At 37.1% G+C, this 16,604-nt stretch overlaps 1 protein-coding gene across 1 annotated transcript in view; it reads left to right on the top strand.

Moving 5' to 3' along the window:
* The window catches only part of EXOC2 (exocyst complex component 2), an 86,122-nt gene that overhangs the window by 30,428 nt on the left and 39,090 nt on the right, over positions 1-16,604 (top strand). Inside the window, exon 11 of the mRNA XM_087707534.1 lies at positions 6,118-6,236. Within this exon, the coding sequence (XP_087563660.1) occupies positions 6,118-6,236 (119 nt within the window). The remainder of the gene's footprint in view (positions 1-6,117; positions 6,237-16,604) is intronic.

Here is a 16,604-nt window from a genome sequence, read left to right as displayed (position 1 = left end):
GCCAGTAGGCAATGGGATGGACTCAATGGCACCTAACTTAAGAGATAGTGGTAGAAAGAAATTTGCATATATATTTTTTTTACAATTTTGAATGAATTAGAGAAAAGAATTGACAGAAATTCATGCAACCAGTGAAACAGTTTTGCATGTTCTATTTCTCTAACATCAGTTGTGGTTACTAATTTACATAACAGAAACGGGAGGGAGTGGTTAGTTCTGATGTTGGTGTACACCCCCAATATAGGCACAAGAGATGACTGCATGACTTGTGGATAATTTCACAATAGCATCTGCTTAAATTTTTGTTTTTGTATTCTAAAGCTTGTTTAAAGAGCCTCACTTAGATGTTATGCATTGCTTAGAAAAATACTACCTTATCAAGAATGCAAAATCAGCATCAGTCTAAACTGACAATTTGCTTCCCTAAGAGGTAAGATTTAACGTGGGGAGAGATTACAGTTCAGTTACATCAGGATTTGAAGGAACTTTGAATAATGAATAATTTAATGAAAAGCAACTTTAAAAAGGCAGAGGTATAATTGTATTGATAATTCAATCATGTACAACAAGATGCCGAGGTGGTGCAGTAGTTAAATGCAGCACTGCGGGCTACTTCAGCTGACTGCAGTTCTGCAGTTCGGCTGTTCAAATCTCACCGGCTCAGGGTTGACTCAGCCTTCCATCCTTCCGAGGTGGGTAAAATGAGGACCCGGATTGTTGTTGGGGGCAATATGCTGACTCTGTAAACCGCTTAGAGAGGGCTGAAAGCCCTATGAAGCGGTATATAAGTCTAACTGCTATTGCTAACTGCAAACGCTTCCTTATTAAGGATCACAGGATCACTCGAAGATTCATATATAGGCCCCTCATTGTCTGTGACTGTATATAATAAAGCAGTGAAGATGAGACAAACAGTGCCATCTCTTGTAACTCGTAACTAGTTGGAGGAATTTACTTGCTTCAGACCCAATAGTAACTGATGGGCAGCAACTCTCGTGAATTCTATCTCCGCATTTAGTGACCTCATATATGACTGTGTGCAAAATTGTCTGGATTAAACAGTTCTTGGTGAAAGGTCATTTTTTGGGCCTTCCTAACATTCAGATTTGGAGAGGTATGTTTGTTTTTCCAAGGAAGAATACAATTTGCTCAGGTAACCATCTTTCAAAAATGGATAATGAATAAATGTTCTGTTGATAAACACTTTCTACTAACATTCTGAATGAACTGGAGCTGCTCCCAAGAGCTTGAAAGTGGGTTGGGGGCCTTCTCCATCTTTATAAAATATAGAAACGAAGCGGTGCTAAGGCAGAGTAGCCAGTAGATTCAACTGCTGCTCTGTGCTATTTAACAGCATATGTTATAACTATGCCTCTATTCTATCTTTAAAGGATTAAAATACAACAATTTGTATTGAGTTTTTAGCTTTCTATCGCAAAGACAAAATCTTGAATATGTGCCAATGTTGAATGAACATGGGCTGGCTGAACTATGTTAAATAATGCCAAAGCCTTCAAACCGCACAGAATGAGGGGACTTAATGAGGCTTAAATGATTAATATTCCCTTGATATGTTACTAGGATATATCACATAAGCCCCTCCTATGTTAAAACATTACTATGCATTGGTAATATGGGTTGTCATTAGTGTAGGTCCCACCGGCTGCTCTGATGAACATCGTAAACACGCCATGCAATATTAAAGAGACCCATAATAAACACATCAGGGCTGGGTCTGATTAGCGCCTGGGTGGAAGCATAAGCCAGAACTCCCATCTGCATCAGCTACCATTCCATGAAGAAAGGCAGGATATAAATCTGATAAACAACTGCACTAGGATAAGGATGTGAAAACTACTTTACTCTTGGAAAACAGCATTCTGGCACCCTTGCCAGTTGAACTGTTGAAACAGTTTCCATGTCACAGAGAAAAGATATATCTAATTTAACGTTTAAAAAAACAAGTTCATGAGATGATGGGGCCTGTTTTCATAGTTATAAGAGGGGGGGCTTGCTTTTTGGGGTGCTATTTTTTTAAATGTGACCCTGACAAACACTAGGTAATGAAGGTCACACAACTCGCATTTCAACTATTATTTATTTATTTATTTATTTATTAAAAGCTTTTATATGCCGCCCCATCCCAAAGGACTCCAGGTGGCTTACAAAGAAAATATAAAAAAAACATAAGAACAATACAATTTAAAACAACAGTTCTAGTTCTAGTTCTAGTTCACTTTATTTGTATGCCGCCCTTTTCCCTGGGGGGACTCAGGGCGGCTCACAGTTCAAAAAGGGTGGGGGAAGGACAAACAATTTACAACATAAAACATTACATCATTTAAGAACTCAACAGTCATACAATTCGAGTAGGGGTTAGAATCTTTAACCCCAGGCCAGCCGGGATAGCCAGATTTTAAGTGCGGCGCGGAAGGTCTGGAGGGTGGTGAGGGTCCGGATCTCCACGGGGAGTTCGTTCCAGAGGGTCGGAGCAGCCACCGAGAAGGCTCTCCTCCGAGTAGTTGCCAGTCTACACTGGCTGGCTGATGGAATTTGGAGGAGGCCTAATCTATGCGATCTTATCGGTCTAGTGGAGGTGATTGGCAGTAGGCGGTCTCTCAAGTACCTAGATCCAATACCATGAAGGGCTTTGTAGGTGATGAGTAGCACCTTGAAGCGCACCCGGAGATCAACAGGCAGCCAGTGCAGCTCGCGGAGGATAGGTGTTACGTGGGTGAATCGAGGTGCACCCACGATTGCTCATAATTTCATTCTAATCGGGGCCGGACCTCAACAGTGAGGTCAACAGCCCCAGGCCTCGAGTTTCGAGTTTAATAAAATTTGTATGCCGCCCACTCCCATTGGGACTCTGGCCTACCGGAACAGCCAAGTTTTTACGGCTTTCCTGAAGGCCGTCAGAGTGGGTGTGGTCCGGATTTCCGGGGGGAGCTGGTTCCAAAGAGTCGGAGCAGCCACCGAGAGGGCTCTCCTCCGAGGGCCCGCCAGCTGACATTGTTTGGCCGACGGCCCCCCCAAAGAGGAAACTATGTTTCCTTAACTACAGTATATGCAGCTCTAAATGCGGAGACTTGTTTCTGAATGCAAAAATTAGATAAAATATTCAGACCTTAAAAATTAATCACACTTTGCAAAGAAACAATTTTAGATTTCTGGCTGTATTACTAAAGGAATATCAAAGGGTGAAAGGAGGAAAGAAAAGCAAAGTTCCTAATAATTAGGGAGTAATGTCAGTAAGGTTTAATCATAAATCTTGTCCATTAAAAAAAAAAATCTGTTTCCACTTTTCATCCCCCCCCCCCTCCAATGTATGAAAATAATGAAATGGAAGCAGATTAAGTAGGCTTATGCAAGTTCATATTAAGAAGCCAGAATGAGTTTAAAACAGTGAAATTTAGGAAAGTAAAACAAATAAATGCAGAAGCATATTTGTACTATAAGATGGATAAGAAATTTAAAATGTTTGAATTTATACATCCAGGTTATTTGGGTAGCAAATTATGAAAGCACCTGCCAAGTATTCTGATCAACTCCCAACTGCCTCTATACAAGCAGTTCTTGACTTACGACCATTTGTTTAGTGACTGTTCAAAGATATAACAGCATTTTAAAAAGTGACTTACGACCGTCTTTCACACTTACAACGATCACAGCATCCCCACGATCACATGATCAAAATTCGGACAGCTTGGCAGTTGGCATGTATTTTGATGATTACAGTGTCCTGGGTTCATGTGATCACTTTGTGCGACCTTCTACCTAGCAAAAGCCATGGGGGAGGCCAAATTGGGATCCGTCCCCACCCGAATGATGAATGAATGTTGCTTCTATTTTTAATTATGTATTGTCTGTATATGTCATTACGTGTATCCCCTCCCTATAGGTTGTAAGCCGCCCTGAGTCCCCTCAGGGAAAAGGGCGGCCTATAAATAAAAGCAATCTAAATCTAAAATCTAAATTCACTCAACCACCACGTTATTAACTTCACAACTGCAGTGATCCCCTTAAAGTTCACAAAATGGGGCAAGGCCCATTTAACAGCTGTCTTGCTTAGCAATGGAAATTTTGGGCTCAATTGTGCTCGTAAGTTGAGGATTACTTGTACCTTATTTTTTGATATAGAGGAGCTAAATAGAACAGTTTCCAAAATGACTCACGGGCTCCAAAATGGGACTGAGCTTTCAATAAATACTCAAATGTTTTCACTGTTGTTATGCATCAGCTTATGTATAATTAGAAGATGACACCCCCAGATAAAGTGCTGGAAGCGTATTTAAATAAGAAGTGCTCATAATTAGTAATTTCCTAATAATAGTCACTTTATTATGTTGCAGCAAAAGCTGTAAGGGGCCTTGTAGTCGTTTAAAAGGTCAGCAAATTTATTCAGCCTTAAGCTTTTACGCGCTAGAAGCTCAGCTCATTAAGGGCTGATCTAAACTACACGTAGATAGATTGCATCCGTTCAATCTATGGCAAACAGTGGTGTATTAACCATTAAGCATATTAAGCACATGCTTACGGCACTTGGCCCAAGGGTGCACCACAGTGGTGGGTTTCAAATTTTTTTAGAACCTCTTCTGTAGGTGTGGCCTGCTTTGTGGGAGTGGCTTGCCGGCCATGTGACTGCATGGGCGTGGCCAACTTGTAAAATGTGGTGAAACTCACTTAACAACGCTCTTGCTTAGCAACCAAAATGTTGGCTCAGGAACTCTGGCATTTGAAGCACGCAAGTCTTAAAGCTGTCAAGTTACAAGATCCTTGCATCCAAACATGACAGCTTTAAGACTTGTGGACTTCAACTCCCAGAATTCCTCCTCTCGCTCTTCATCTTGATGATGTGCAGACGGGCGGGGGGAAGGGAGCTGGTACTGGTTCTAAATGGCACTGTAGATTTGTGGAACCTCTTCTATTGAAGAGGTTAGAACTGGCAGGAACCCTCCCCTGATGCACCACAAAGTTGAAAAAGAAAGAAAAAAAAAACAATGAAGATTTGTACAGTATGTACAAAGGAGGGGAGGCACCAAGATTTTTCACCAGAAATAATTGTTTATGTTGCATAAACATTTTGGAATTGAAACAACAAATTTAAAATGACTAAATATCTCTGGTAGTTATCGCGAAAATTAACTTTTTACTATTAGGCACAATTTTTGGAATGATTACTAATAATTATATGTTTATACTGTCTATTATTCACTTATCCTTGTCCCCAACTTCTGTTGTCTCTGTCCATATTTTTTACACAGATAAATATATCTCCTGTGAATAGCGTTTTGGGAATCTGCAATGGGATTCTTTGATTAAGAAACAATTTTCAGCTAGCAAATTTTATGGGAAAACATGCTACCAGATTTTTTTTTTTTTTACTTTTGGCTATGATAGACTAATACAACTCTCTTTCTCTACAATATAAATTTAAGTATCCCTCAAACTAGTCTTCGGTTCCGGTGCCTTCATGGGAAATGCAGTTTCATGCAGTTGGTTTTCAATTATTCTTTTCAAGTCTTTTCTTTCAACTTCCTAGTCTAATCTACAGCCTTGGAATTTCCTGGTGCTCTCCCAAGTAGGGGTGAAATTCAGCAGCTTCTGACAGGTTCTGGAGAACCGCTAACGGAAATTTTGAGTAGTTCCGCAAACCAGCAAATACCACCTTTGGGTGGCCCCAGAATAGGGTGGGAATGGAGATTTTTCAATATCCTTCCCCCAGGAGTGGGGGGGGGGAATGGAGATTTTGCAGTATCCTTCCACTGCCACGCCCACCAAGCCACGCCCACAGAACCGGTAGTTTAAAAAATTGAATTTCAGCACTGCTCCCAAGAAAATTCTGACCCTGAGTACTTTTTTTAAATTCCTGCTTATTTAGATTAACCATGGACTTCTATTTAATGGGGATTAACCTAAAATAGGGTTAATAAACAATAAATGAAATCTTATCCCATACTTAAATCTTTAGAGGAGTGTTTCTAAAAACAATTTTATACTGATTTTCCGAGAAGTAAGCTCAATTGAATTTAGCGGGAGCAAGGAAACACATAGAGGAAAGGCCTGCCATATGTTGCATTGCAAAACCTTTATTTCTTCAAAATTACAATGTTATAGATACCTTTCGGACCTCCATGCAGAGGGAGACCCAGCTTGGCAGTGCATTGGTGCGCAACATAAATGGATTCTGAAGCTTATGCACAACTGTAAAGAGAGCTACATTAAAGAACAAAAAGGTAATTATATTTCTGTTTAGGGAAGTATCTGATCTTACAGTGCAACATTTCTCTTCCTTCAGTGTAAACATTTTTTTTTAACTGTAACATTTTAATCATGATTTACATTTGAACGGAATTCCGCAATGTTTTTATCTTTCCTTTCAAACCGGTACATCTTGCAACCTTCATTATTTTTATAATTAAGATCGTTCAAAGTTAGGTTTATCACTAGAAGAAAGGGATTGTTTCCCACTCTTTCTCTTCCTTCTGCTGAGAAAGACAAGCAGTGGTAAAAAGACATCAGTTGCTTCTCTTGTGTTCATCCTCAGGCTTCAGTTCCGAAATACTGTTGGCGGAAAGTGAATTTGACTTATTGCAGTGTATGTGACCTTTATCATCTTGATAATAGACTTACTTAATGAAAAATATATCTTCATTGAAATAGGCTTTATTATCTAAGTGTCTAAAATGAAGCTATGAACAATTATGCAATAATGAAAGCTGAATCTGTTTTAATTTCATATCTTGATAAGTCAGCATGTCTTATTTGGGTCTTCCCCACCCCCTACCCCCGTAGGCAGGAAAGAGAAAGGTTTTTTTCATTGTTTTCAAGCTAAGGAGAACACACACACAAACACACACACACACACACAGAGTTGTTTTTGAATCCCTGGTTTTCAGTGTTCAGAAAATCTAACAAAATGCATTTCTTTTGCCAGGCTTCAAATAGATTGAAAAAAATTATGGCTCAATTTATTGTTAGTTTTTTATTAGATTCATTTATTTATGGTTATTATATTTGTTTTCTGTTCTTTATTTTTATTTTTTTAGTCTCCTTAAATGTTTACCAGAGTGGAATAATGAGGTATTAAATAAGTTGACAACCTGCAGCTTTTTCGACTTACACCAGAACTCTTAAAATACAAAGGGAGGGGACAGGATTGAGTTCACAGGTACATGAGGGGTTTTTTTGTGGGCGAAAACAACAAGTGTGAAAACAACATCTCAACAATTATACTAAATAGAATGGCTTTACACTACATTAAACCATCATGTGGATTCCCATGTAATGGGTTTATAAAACCATTCACTAGTGTTGTACATAATTTCTTTTTCTTGGAATGAATTTACATATTATGTTAAATCTAAAACAAACTGAATTTACAATAACCAAAAGAGTACTGTCAGTCAGAATTCCCCATGGTGATTAATGTGATAAAACTACTTCTTCCGGTTTGGGAAGAATTATAATATGACATGGCTGCTCGGTCTGTAATTTTGTTGTTTTCATTTTTCTACTGGTAGTAGAATAAGGAAAAAGATCTTCAGGCTAACTCCTCCTGATTTGTATGTTATGAGAAACATGCGGATAGAAGGGTTGCACAATTTAGATAAACAGTTGGTGAGATTATTTGTTAAGAAAACTTGAATTAATCCTATCATTAATTATGAAGGAAAATCATAATTCCTTTACAGTGCATTGCATGCTTTTGTATTGCATACTTCTTTTTTAAACGGTAGGCAAATTCTAGTTAAAAAAAGCTTGAAATTACTAATATTTATACCTAAGGACTGGATAATCAGAATACAGTATGGCTTTTTTTTGGCTTATGCAACATTTATATTCACCTTGCAATGTATAGTATATTTTTATTTGATCAGATAGACCAACATGGTCTGTGTTTTTAAAAAAAGCTTTAAAATGTGTTATCCTAGCAGCTGGTTCTGTTGTCTTTGTGCATATGGAGGAAGCGTTTTTACAGCTGTGGGATATTTTATGTCTAACCCCTCTCCCCCACTCCTAATAATAAGAATATTTTTATCATACCTTATGATATACAAAGCCTTTGCATGGTATCAAAAAATAACATGTTAATTATTGAAATGATTGGCAAAGCTGGTAAGTCTTCATCAATTTAGCATAATTGCAGAGACTCTTTGAGATGATCGTTTCTTTCTTTTGATTTAATTTTAAAAACAATATGAACCTAGCCATGACTGCATCAGTATAAATCTGTGCACTATGAATTGTTAAATGCATAATAAAGGGAAAACTAGGAAAACTCCTGTACTTCTTAACTAGGAGTCTTGTCTTGAACTCTGTGGAGAAATACCTTCCTAAATCCTGTTTAAATTAATCCAGTTCCAACTACTTTGTGGATCATGCAAATATTAAGACAAGCATTCAGAAGCAGATGCTGTATAACTTCACACGTTAAATGTGATGAATGGTTCCATTTCAAAAGCTGGTAAAGTTTGCTTCTCCAGTGGCATCAAACAAACATGAAATCGTACAACTCACTGCAACTTTCGTAAATGCTCTTAGTAGTAATTGCAGTTGGGTTCAGAATATTTTCTCATCTCTTGCAGATTGGAAACAGGAGGAGAAAATTAATGCACTGAGCAACTAGTTCTTATTTTTTAATCCAACTATATCATTTGATCCCAACACATTTGGAGGGGGCTGGGGGTGGGGGAAGAGTATTGTGGTTCCTACCTTCTCCATTTTTGAGAAGCAGAGCCAAAGAATTGGCATCGTTCACATCAAAAATATCATTTTCCCCTTGCAATTTAAAGACCCCCCCACAATCAGATCTAAATGAATACATAGGAAGGTTTATTTGGCACTATATTATTCACTTAAAGCATTAAAGGAAGCAATCGAGAAGCAACATAAATATTAAGAATAGGCTTTATTTCCTCCTTTCATAAAAAAAAAATCTCATATTTTTTAAAAATTCCTTTATTACTTTTAAGCCATTGCATTGATACAAATTTAGTTATAATTAACATAGAATGACTTAAATTTGTTGTTAATTGCGAAGTCGTGTCCGACTCATCGTGACCCCATAGACAGTGCTTCCTCCAAGCCTTCCTGTCTTCTACCATCTCCCGAAGTCCATTGAAGCTCACGCCGAGTGCTTCAGTGACTCCATCCAGCCACCTTATTCTCTTGTCGTTTCCTTCTTCTTCTGCCCTCCATGACCCATCAAAACCGCGGTCCACAAAAGCGCGCTCGACGAAAGTGCGCATTTGACGTCATCACAGCGCGACGAAAAAAATTAAAAATTGAAATAAAAATAAAATTAAAGCAAGCTGATTCACATAAAGGTAAGGGGTAGGGTTAGGGGTAGGGTTAGGTTAAGGGTTAGGGTTAGGTTTAGAGCGTTAGGGTTACGTTTAGCATTAGGTTAAGGGTTAGTGTTAGGTTTAGCGTTAGGTTAAGGGTTAGGTTTAGGGTTAGATTTAGGGTTAGGTTAAGGGTTAGGTTTAGGGTTACATTTAGGGTTAGGTTTGGGGGGGTTAGGGTAAGGTTTTCGCTTTATTTTTACATTTTTCAATCACAGCGCGATGTTTTCGTCGCGCTGTGATGACGTCACGTACGCGCTTTCGTCGAGCGCGATTTTGTCGTCCGCGGTTTTGTAGTGGAACCTCTGCCCTCAGTCTTTCCCAGCATTAGACTCTTCTCCAGTGAGTCTTAAATTTAGTTTCATTTAATTCTTGGGTGGGAGGATTTCCAGTGATGTAATTTAATCTGAATCAATACAGTTTGTTCAATATAAAGATGTAATTTGTATTTTAAATATAAGTTAAAAGCTCTTTTTAAAATTGAAATAATCCTTAATAATAGCAACAAACAGCACAGTGAGACTAAGTAGTCCTTTTAGTGTGCATTTTTAAAAAAGATTTTTATTAACAAACATGTAAAATGCACACACACAAAAATTAGACGTACGCCACATTTATACAATACAATACGAACAAGAACTTCCTGTTCTTTATAATGGCAATCATCAATCGATACCGCTCACCTTATATTATTTCCCCTTCTATTGTATTTCATTCGGATTTCACCATTCTTAACCCTCTTATCTTATTCATAACTATTATTTTTTGAGTTTTGTTATATTCCTTGATTGATTTTTGTTTCTTTCCACCTATACTATTTATCCCATATCTGGTAGAATTCTGATTCTTCCTTTCCCTGGATTTCTTTAGTTAGTTTATCCATTTCGGCACAGTCCATAATCTTTCTTATTATTTCATCTTCGCTTGGGATTAATTTGTTTTTCCATTTCTGGGCAAAGGCAATCCTTGCCGCCGTAATTATATGTAGTATTAAATACTGGATTTCTTTTTTTGTATTTCGCAGACATAATTCCTAATAAAAAAAAAACTTCAGGTTTCCATTCTATTTTAACCCCTGTTGTTGCCTCCAGCCAATTTTTTGATCCTTTTCCAAGAAAATTTTGCCTCCTCACTTGGTGTGCATTTTTAATGTTCTCCTTTAGGTTTTAAATGATACAAGGGATATTTTAAGTGAAACCAGCATTTTAAAATGTATTATTACTTCAGATTAATTTTAACGGGACCTCCTTACTTTCTGGCTTCTGAAAATTGAAAGTCTTCCATTTGAAAGGAATCCTATCCTACTATTGTTGATGTAGACTTTAAGCATTGCCTGTTTGGTCAACGAGTAACAGTGGGTGGTCAGGCTGGAGCATGGGACAAGGGCCTGCTGTGCTCGAGGGAAAAAAAATGTTCAGAGGTGTTTAGAGGCCGTAAGGAAGTTCTGCCCCCTTTAGAGAATCCAGCAGCTACAGATCAGTTTTTCTTCTTTGTATTTTACCCTTTGTGCATGCTCAGAATATGGCGCGCAAGAGTAAAATACTGTGATTTCCCCTATCATTTTAATAGACAATTTAATTTTATTGGAACGGAAATTTATTCTCCATTTATTTTATAGAAAATAATTTTTTTTCATAAAAATCATAGAGCTCCATTACGTAACAATACATCATCCAATACTGTGGTGGTATTTTCTTTTTATCTGATGGGGTTTTTCCTCATTTCAATGAAGATATTCAAACCAGACTATTATATAATGGAAACAAAATGTAATAACTACTTTTAATGAATGGCAGAGAGTATCTCTTAATATTAAATCTTATTCATCAGCTCTCTTCAACCATTTTCAACTGTCTCATTTCAATACATGATAAGACTGTGTAATTTTAGTGAAAAAGAAATGCAAGCTAAAAATTCGGGGGGGGGGAATGATTGTGCAATCCTTCTTTTAACCCTAGAAGCACTTGGTAAAACTTTTAATAAACTTATTAGTAAATACAGTCAAACTTCTTTTGGAGATAGTGGCAATACTAATCACATTTTTTTTATTTGCACCTATTAAATAACCTATTAAGTCAATCTGCATGTTACGTTCAGAGATATTATCATGTGTTTATTTTTCCAACACAGCTATGACTTTGCATGGTTAATAGCTCTACATTGGTTGAAAATTGCAATCTCAATAAATGTCATTGTAAGTAACATAACAAAGTGTTAAAAAAAATTATATCAAGGTTTCTATTCGCATTTCTTAAAATCATCTTGATTAGAGAGCATAGTTTGTAGGCCTACATTCTTCTTAATTTTACATCTGTGTTCAATTACATTAAGGTATCATGAATACATTTTTTATATAAACATAGCAAGGTAGGGATATTCCACCCAGAGTGACTAGCATACATTTTTTGCATATATTATAATTGCCAAGGTTTTCCTTTTGTTTACGTCTCAAACATCTTCTATGGTTCATCCCAGTAATCTCTTACAAATTAGACAAAACCCCCCAACATTTCATCTATACTCAGTGCTTTAAAAATACTCCACTTTTACTTGTTGAGAAAGGGGGGGGGGAGAGAGAGAGACAGAGAGAGAGAGATATTTTAGGACCTATTTGTAGAGCAACTCTTTATTTCCTATATATATGAAATAATGTGCGCTTCAGGACTATATATAGTCCTGAAGCGCTATCTTCTGGACAACTTGGGGCGGGGGGGGGGATCAGCTTTGCTAATGCACTCCAGATGTTCATTAGTCCTGAGGGTATATGTGCTTGTTGTTCTTTCTTGCTTCTGTGTTGTAATGCTAGACAACCAATTAAGAAATTAGTTTCATGTTAAACTTTCTTTTCCTGATACCACTGCAAGCTGATGATGTGGTTTCTAGTGGAACAAGGGAGTATTCTATGTCCTGTTTTCTGTTACTAATCCATAAACAAACCATTTGGGGGGGGGGTTGTTTTTGGTTTTTATGGCAGGATAGCCATTTACTGGATTCATGCTCTCCTCCTGTTAGTATGGCATCAGACACATTATTTCAAATAATGTGACTGAAGAAATAATGTGACTGAAGAAACAGTCACATTTTCAACTGGGTTCTCCCCACCCCGAAATTAATTACATCTGTATATTGAACTTATTTATTTTTGAACTCTTAATCATAAAAAATAAGCATAAGAAATAGGTTCATGTAATATACAAATAAAGTTTTATGAGAGGCACTAAGCAACACATTAAAATGTTTTGTTAATATTAAATGGGTTTGTTTTTGGATACTCTATCTAATTTCCTTTTTAACTTTTGTAATATGTGTGGTTTTTTTTAATGTTGTACGCCACCCTGAGTCCTTCAGGAGAAGGGCGGCATATAAATCCAATAAACAAACAAACAAACATCCGTTTTAAAACCAGAAGCATGCAATCTCGTTCTGTAATCTAAGCTACTAAACTTCTTAAAAGCTTAATGGAAAAAAAAAGCCCTTTTGAAAACTTCTATTGAATTGGGTGCTTTATTTTTAATGAGAATATGCAAAGGGCATGTATGTGTAATTTTAATGTATGAAATAGTGTGTTTCAATTGGAAAAACTCTTGCCAACTGAATAATTTTGTTTTGTCTTGTTAGCTTTTTTTCAACAATTTCAGGAAATTTACAGATTATTTGGCTAAGCTTTTGCATACTAAGCCAAACCATATATATATATATATGTAAAGTGAGTGATTCAAAGTATTTAGAATTTCAGTGAGGTTTCTAGAATACCCATGTGAATTCTGGGTTGAAGGGAAAAACTATAATTAGTATGATTTCCTTTTTTGTTTGTTTGAGTTGGTTTTCCTGTTTAAGAGAGGTTAGGTTAACACTAATTTAATTAGTTTAAAAATCATTCTGCAAATATTGGTTGGCTAGCCAAACTCTCAATAAATACATCTGCAGGAGTAGATGCATTTTCCAAATTATTTTCCAGATTATTCTTTTTTTTTTCCCTTTACATTATCGGTACTGTGTTTTCTCTTAGTTTTTCTTTGCTTCATTCAGTGCTACTAGTAACCATATTATTTGGGGTGAATAGTGTGTTTTTCAGAGGGAGGAGTTTGTTAGATTTATTGATTTAATTCTGTAAAACAAAAACAAAAAATTCCAACTGTTCTAAGATCTGTATATAGGATTAAATGCATATGAGTAATATTTGGATAAATTAAAAGGGGCACTTTGATTAAATATACTTTAAATATTATAAATTCACTCAGTAAACCCCAATGAAAAACGAAATTTCCTCCTGTGAATGACCAGAGCATATTCTTTTTTTAAAAAATATTAAATAAATTTTTATTTCTCATATATACATTCACAATTATATGATCTCATAACATACAAATAATAATATCTATTTGTAACAATTTTTCTCCCCTACAATTGACAATATAATTGAAATTACTTTCTTACCATCCCATAAACCCATCTTATTTTACAACAATCCTACTTCTTCTTCCTTCCCTCCTTTCTTCTCTCCTTCTCTCCTTCCTTCCCTCCTTCCTTCCCTCCTTCCTTCCCTCCCTCCTTTCTTCTCTCCTTCTCTCCTTCCCTCCTTCCTTCCCTCCTTCCTTCCCTCCTTTCTTCTCTCCTTCCTTTCCTCCTTCCTTCCCTCCTTCCTTCCCCCCTTTCTTCTCTCCTTCCTTCCCTCCTTTCTTCTCTCCTTCTCTCCTTCCTTCCCTCCTTCCTTCCCTCCTTTCTTCTCTCCTTCTCTCCTTCCTTCCCTCCTTGCTTCCCTCCCTCCTTCCTTCCCTCCTTCACCAGAGCATATTCAAAAACCGGTTAGTGTCTTTAAAATTTCCCTCAAAGCTAAGGCTTCATATGCCTGATGGGGAGTTTCCATACAAGTTTACTTGTTGGCAAAAAATGTACATCCAGCCAAGGAATCTTCTAGATGTGACACATATGTATTTCATTCATGTGTTTATAAATATATAAAGCAAGGATGGGTTGTTGTTATTTTTTTTACTTCATTAAATAGAGCATGGATTGAGTTTTCTAGGTTCAGCAAGTGATACCAAAGCAGGATTGGAAGAAAAGTATATAAAGTGGTGCAGAGTGGTATGAGGAGGTGATGAAGAGTGGTATTTCACTCTATTTAATACCCACAAAAGATGAAAAGACAGTCCTAGACATATGAATATATGTTCATGCAATTCCTTCACTTCCAGTTCCAGATGTTTCTGCATATACATGTATAACGTCTTGTTACAGAACAAAAGGACAGGAACATCTGTGTTGGAGTAGAAGTTTTTTTTTTTTTAATTATTTCTAATACATTTCAAAATATACTGTCCTACAAATTATTAACAAAGGAAATGAAAATATAAATAATACAGACATTCTTCAGTATCAAGTGTACACGGGCACATGTGCAACTGCATACCAATCTAAAGCAATTTAAAATATTTGAATAATCCAAAGAGCCCCACATTGCTGATATTTAAGGCTTTATGGAACTCGAACCTTTTCATGTTTTCTTCGAACCAGACCTATCAAAACTTTAGAGATGGTTCTTCCAACATTTAGTTCTCTTTTGCCAAAACAAATTTACAAAAGAAGGCTTCATGTTGAAGTCTGCAAATTTTCATTACTCAGTTTACCTTTTGATGGACAGGGAAAAATCCAACATGTTAAAAGAAAACAGTATTGTTTCAGTGTATTAAAGCAGGAGCTGCTTTAATTTGATGAGATTGGTAAGTAGACTTTCAATTTCCAAATCTTGATTCACGCTTTCTTAGAAATATTAATCCCCCATGGTACCATTGGTACTTCTGTACTTATAGCCAAAGTTTACATATTCAACAGATACTTATTTTGATTCCTAAAAAGCACTCCTAAAATGCAAAGCTGTTCTTCCATTGACTACAAATTTATTGAGACTCAGAATCAGAGACTGGTTTCATATTATTTAACGTGTTGAATTTCAACTGCTTCTCTTTCATATCTTTATTGAATAAAATGTGGTTCGGCTTTAAATAACTATGCTACTAGTTTTGGAAAACCTTTTTTTGCAATCTGCACTTATCTTCTTCTTTTTTGTGTGTGTGCTCAGTGTAACATAGGGTCCATAACAAAGTAGGATTCTATTTTATAATATTCTAGGCTATATGGAGTTCCCTCCCAGAGTTGCTGGAGCTAAAGTTGTTGGAAACATTTTGAGGGAATTGTGAATATAACAGGCAGAAAGGGTGCCTTAAGCTTTGCAGATACCTGATGTCAGACTGTATTCTGAGGTGCACAGTACAGATTGCTGTGAATGAAAGATGGCCATATACATGACTGTATAACACCAACACAATTATTAAATTTGTGGATGACACCACAATGGTTGGGCTCATTCATAAGAACAATGAGTCTGCTTATAGGAAGGAAGTACAAGGACTGACATTGTGGTGTAAAGAAAATAATCTTACACTTAACACCAAAAAAACTAAAGAACTTATAATTGACTTCAGGAGGAAGAGAGATGTACATTTACCATTGTACATAAATGGCGAGAAGGTGGAGAAGGTTGGTAGTTTTAAATTTCTGGGCATTTATATCTCGGAGGACCTCTCATGGACCATGAATGCTAACATGCTTGTGAAGAAGGCACAGAAGAGGCTGTACTCCCTGAGGATGCTAAGGAAGATAAATCTCTCTCAGCATCTACTTCTGTCCTACTATCGCAGCACTATTGAGAGTGTCCTGACATACGACATTCTTGTATGGGAGCAGCTCTGCAGTGGGCAAAAAAGCTCTACGGAGAATCATTAAAACTGCCCAGCTGCCTAGCTGGGCTCCAGCTACCAGCCCTGGATGACATCTTCGCATCTCGCTGCTTGAGGAAGTTGCATAACGTTCTCTTCCCATCCTGCTTACAATCTTTTTTAGACTGTTGCCTTCTGGCAGAAGATACGGAACAATTCAAACTAGGAACCACACGTCTTCTGAATAGCTTTTATCCCATAGCTATAATTGCACTCAACAATGAACTCAGTGAGCTATTGGACAGCACTCCTTGGTCTGCTGTGTGGATGCTTGGGTGGTTTAGGGGCGGGAGATTTTTGGGGTGGGTGGGAGGGTGTTTGGGGATTGTTATGTGTGTTGGGCCTGGTCTCTGGGTGTTACGTGAATTTCGTTGTGTGTGTAAACCAGGGGTAGTCAACCTTTTTATACCTACTGCCCACTTTTGTATCTCTGTTAGTAGTAAAATTTTCTAACCGCCCACCGGTTCCACAGTAATGGTGA

Source organism: Thamnophis sirtalis, unplaced genomic scaffold (assembly GCF_051295495.1).
Source record: "Thamnophis sirtalis isolate CommonGarterSnake01/CBP01778 unplaced genomic scaffold, rThaSir2_p1.2 scaffold_2, whole genome shotgun sequence".
Taxonomy (NCBI): domain Eukaryota; kingdom Metazoa; phylum Chordata; class Lepidosauria; order Squamata; family Natricidae; genus Thamnophis; species Thamnophis sirtalis.
The sequence above is the reverse complement of the archived record's forward strand: the minus strand, read 5'-3'. Positions and strand labels throughout refer to the sequence as shown.